This window comes from Montipora capricornis, chromosome 1 (assembly GCF_036669925.1).
Source record: "Montipora capricornis isolate CH-2021 chromosome 1, ASM3666992v2, whole genome shotgun sequence".
NCBI lineage: Eukaryota > Metazoa > Cnidaria > Anthozoa > Scleractinia > Acroporidae > Montipora > Montipora capricornis.
Genome location: NC_090883.1, coordinates 3,075,766 through 3,080,765, shown reverse-complemented (window position 1 = coordinate 3,080,765; position 5,000 = coordinate 3,075,766). Strand labels below are relative to the sequence as shown.

General features: G+C 39.3%; 2 protein-coding genes across 4 annotated transcripts in view; one reads left to right on the top strand and one right to left on the bottom strand.

The window, feature by feature from the left end:
• Positions 1-5,000, bottom strand: part of LOC138038457 (sperm-associated microtubule inner protein 4-like) — a 43,910-nt gene that overhangs the window by 26,175 nt on the left and 12,735 nt on the right. For all 3 annotated transcript variants that reach the window (XM_068884527.1, XM_068884446.1, XM_068884361.1), the window contains one exon: positions 3,890-3,961. In XM_068884527.1, the coding sequence (XP_068740628.1) occupies positions 3,890-3,961 (72 nt within the window). The remainder of the gene's footprint in view (positions 1-3,889; positions 3,962-5,000) is intronic.
• Positions 1,026-3,630, top strand: LOC138038621 (uncharacterized). Its single transcript, XM_068884644.1, has one exon. It carries the CDS (start codon positions 1,084-1,086, stop codon positions 2,086-2,088), a length of 1,005 nt encoding a protein of 334 aa, XP_068740745.1. The 5' UTR covers positions 1,026-1,083; the 3' UTR covers positions 2,089-3,630.

The following is a 5,000-nucleotide window of genomic DNA, read 5'->3' as shown; positions in this document are numbered from 1 at the left end:
TTGTTGCCTAAATTGTGCGATGTCACCTGCTTTTTCCTTGACAGTTTTAATGTATTTTTAGTCACCTAAATAAACGCTTTTGTCGAGATTCGCTGACACGATGAGGCTATCAGATGCGGATGAAGCAAACATCAATTTATTATTGATAAGACCAACGTTGTATATCTACAAAAGATCGACATTTCGCAACATTTCATTAAAACAGGCAAACTTCTTCCGAAAACACGAGCTTCACTGTTAAAAAACAACTTGCGCAACAAGGCAAATCGATCAGTCGGCGTAAAGACAGGAAAGACTACTGAGGTCACTAGACATCTGCCCCTAAAACTTGTGGCAAACCGCAAAGCAAAAGGCATATTAAACATTGTCTTTTTCAGTTTAGTAGTCTGCTAAAAAAACCAACAGCAACAACGATAAGTTATTTCGGTTAACACAAAGGAAGTTGGTAAAAAAATAAAGGAAACGAAACCAAGCACTCGAATACCGGAGGGAATAAACTACAAAAGCAATCTAGACGCCGAAATTTGCATTTAAATTCACTTAAAGTACATGCAAAACACTGTTCGATTACAAACTATTGTGTCTTCCCGTCTACTAAATGAGAAATCTGAATTAACGAAATTGCGCCTGAAATAGATTTGAACAGTTCTGATGGGAAAATAAAACTTTCGCTAAAAACGTTCACACACTTCTTAAATCTTACAAGATATTTGTTTGAACACTCAACTTCAACATTGACTTCAAGTGGTGAAACAACTGATTTTATGAGTTATAGCAAATTTACAACTTTATTTTGACCTTGGGTAAAGTGTAAATGGATGTTCGGGATTCCAAGCATTTTGAGGACATCAAAACTAACACGGAGAACAGGAGAATTCTTGAAACGTCGTGAAGAAGCTGAATTTTCTCGTTCACTTTCGTGACTTAGATGTGTGACCCCAGAGGACGTAGCTATAGAAACGCGCTTGAAAAGACCAACCAGAACACACGATAGGGTTGAGCAAATCTGCGTGTCACTAATATTTCAAGGAGTGTCTTGCTGGCTTCAAACGCTTTTTTGGCACGCAAGTTCGGTCACTAAACATGGCGGCGACCTCTGATGAAGCAAGCAGTGATAAATACGCTGTCCAGCTTTTTGACAAAGCGTATCTAAGGCCAAGAACGACTTCGCGGGCTGGGCTACATTTGCCAGAAAAGGAGACGTTCTCGATCAGCGTTGATCCGGCCATGCTGGACGACAAGAAAGAATACTCCGTGGAGAAGCGTCTGGAACATCTCGAGAAACGCCTTCATGGAAGCAAAAGCCGGGAGAAGCGAGGCACCTTTCGCAAAGAAAATCTCCTGCTCGTCGATTTAGAGAGGACGACGTCTCTCGGTGAGTTGATCACCGGAGAGCTGCCCTTATTTGCTTTGAAAACGTACAAGGAAAAGGGTGACAAACGCTACATGGAGTTTACACTAAGCAAAGAAGCCTCGAAGCATTTAAGGGAGAAAGACCAACAGAGAAGACTTGAGGCTGCCATGAAAATTGCTTTCGCGAACTATGTGTACTGGAATCGAGTCTACGAAGAGGTTGACAAGAAAACAGAGAAATCTGCATTCGAAGACGCGCGTCAAGAAATACTGGAGGAGTACCTTCGGAATCCGCTCGAATGCAAGGGGGTCGTATATTGCTACATCGTGATCGACGAGTCGATGCCAGAAGACAAAAAATACCAGTTCTACATCGGTAAAGCCGAAGGTGAATTCACAAAACAGATCAAGGAACACAACTCGTCTGCCAAGAAGCCTCTGTTGGAACTGATGCTGCAAGACACGACACTCTGGCCCAGAGAGGATCAACAACTCAAGAAGAAATTTGAAGAGTCCCTTAAAAAAAGGTCGAAGAAGTCCTCCGAACAGGGAGACGACTGTCCTAAATTAGAAAACGAACCGAAGGTAGTGGTTCTTACGCTTGACTTGGGTTACACGGAGAACTTTGCCGAAAGTTTCAAAGGTTCGATCGATGGGGAAGACGTGGCAGATAAGTTAGCCCAAAGTTACGCTCAATATTTCGCTGCCAAGAGTCCAATTGGACTCAACGGATGAAATTTTCATGTGACGTACGATTGTCGAAGGTCAAGAACCGTCTTTTAATTCTCCAGTTAGTCTACAGGGATTTACATTTTACGGAGAACGGCTTCTGCAGTGTGAGTAACAAATATAAAGACTGATTAATTTAATCCGGTTATGACTCACTCGCGAATTGGGACTTTGTTTTTAAATACAATGTGTTGGCGATATTTAAGCTAAAACCTTCGGTCTCGGGGTTATCCTAGTTCATTCCACAGAATTTCGTCCAAGAAAAACAAGGAGAGTGATTTCTTCCGATCGAGATGTCAATTTTTGTATTCAAAATAAACACTGAATATTGCGGAAAAACAAAACGAATGCTCGTGGAAATTTTATCACAAATAGTGTGGAAAAATCGTTGCAAGAGCGTGGACGCTATTTGTCTAGTTCTTTTTTTAATCAAAACTTAAATGGCTGGCCTTTGTAACTGATCAGTAGCAACTCCGTTAAGAAGACAATATATTTTAAAACAAGCGATGTAATTTTGCAATGCAAATAACCACTAGCCGTTCCTCCCATTGGAAATACAACAGGGTTCAAAAGGAAACCCCTAATTTATAAGCGTGTGAGAAAATTCCTGGTTTATGTTCTAATTTCTTAAAATATATTTGAATTAACGACACTGGAAAAGAATCTGTCATAGCGATCGGTAAGATGTTTGCTTTTAACGCGAAATCAGTTTGTATTGTGAACGCTGTGAAAGCTATGGACACGTGCAGGCATTAAGAGTATCTTTCGTTGGTAAATGACAGAAACAAACCGGTCGAATCATCGGTGAACAATTACGCTTATCTCTAATATGCGTAGCACAGTTTTCTGGAAAATGCCAATACCAACGATCGAAACTAAATATTTGTGTTCGATAGGGAGATTTATTAACGACGACATCACTAACTTAAAAATAAACATTTATGCGACGGTTAATACTTTGCGATTGGATTCCATCTTGTTCGCGTCTTATTCAAATTTTACAATGCTGGTGGCGCAGAAAAGTTGCAACTTTCTCGGTAGGGACGCTCTCAAAGCAAGTATCGACTGTTGTTGGTTGACGTTGTAGTCAAGACCTCAAATTGTGTTTTTTTTTTGGCGTCGTTTTGTTTTGCATAACTAAGATGTCACCCGCCGCGAAGTATATATTTTTTCACTGAATTTCACACACGTTAACCGTCGTCGTTGCTAAACCTCTCTACTTATTTGTAGCCGGAGAAACAAGACTTACAGAGAATACGAAAACTTTGCAGTAATGTTTTCCTTAATTAAATTACTTTAAGCGACAATCTCAAGCGAATAAGTGGAAATCGCTTTAGCACCTTGTCTCCTTGCACAGTCCTATTCCGTATCGTCGATGAGAGAAACAACAAAAATTTAAACAATTTATTTCGAAATCCAAGCTTTTTCCAAGCCTGTAGCACCTTTCTATTGTTCGCGGATCACTTTGAAATCAAATGTAACGGAACGCAACTCTGTGCTTAGTAAACAAATCGACATTATGCCCATTAAACTAAAAAAATTGACTTGTTTACGAGTTTAGTTGTATTATCTCGTAGAAGAGGGAAGTTTTAAATTCATTCTAGTAAAAATTCAACATCATGTAACGGGGTTATGCCACAAGAAAAAAAAAAACAGTTTTGTCTCCTGTGCACGTGAATTCAACCACCTTTTGTAACAAGAAAACCGGCCCTTACAGCTTTGTTTACTTGAATTTTACCTTTCTTGCATGACTTCACAAGCTTCAAGTTTCACGCATTATTTTAATTTACTTTTTAATTTCACTTACAGTTCATCATTTCTCCGAAGATTGCTTTTCTTTAAAAGAGTGAGGTCGTAGTATTGCTCCATAGGGATACCACTGAAATGCAACACAAGACAAGTTTATTGACTTCAAGAGCAAATTGCTTCGCCTGACTACCTTATTTAACTAAGACTTTGGCCTCTAGACTAAACGCTAACCAGAACTTCTGGGTTAAAGGCTTCTGCCTAAACGTAAAACTGAATTGTTTTTCTGTATGCTCCTCGATAATAATTTTGGGGCTTGGTATACATACTGTTTACATTCGACTTCGGGAACAAAACCATGATGGCTGTAAAAAATAATCACTCCGCTGGATTTGTTGTTTTTTTTTTTTTACCACTTGGGAAAAACCACAAAAATTCCTCCCCAGCGACATGGGTAAACCGCAGGCAATGCTGGAGTAAGTAGTAAAGACAAAACACAAATGCAAACACTTCTCTTTTTTTTTTCGTTTCGTGGAGTGGTACTTTCGACATCAAAGACGGAAGAAAAGGAGAAATTCTCGAATTTTAAACTTTCATCGTGTACGCAAATGTCATTGAAAATCGTTCAAGTGCTTGTTCAAAAGATGGTTGACGCTATCAACGGGATAAATCATTACTCTGCGGAAAAACACTAGCAAAACAAATTGAGTTATCCAGTGGATAACTCTATCCACCCTTCGAACAACTGGGGTCAGACTGGAAAAATTTTGAGCTTTGATTTTTATCCAGGACTGTTTAATTTAATTGTAAGGATTTCACGGTCCGCCGTTACTCACGTTCAAAACTGACCGAAAGGACCTGAGGTTTAGATCTAGGGAAAGTGACTTCCGTTACTCACTTGCTTTAAATGCAGCTAACAATATATGTAAAAACACGAGTTTAAAATTCTGAAAGCCCGAAACTACCGAGCAGTTGCCTTCTTAAACTAGTGAAAATCCAAAGTAAAAGAAGAATTGATTTTTTTGGTCATAGTAGCACTGAACCTTAACTAACTCGTTAAAACGGTTTTGTCGTAATCGCTAAATATGCCAGCCAGCTATTTTACTATTTTTTTACTGTTCGGCCAATGCATTCGCTGTCCCACTGGATTGAACTGGGCTGCATCTTGAAAA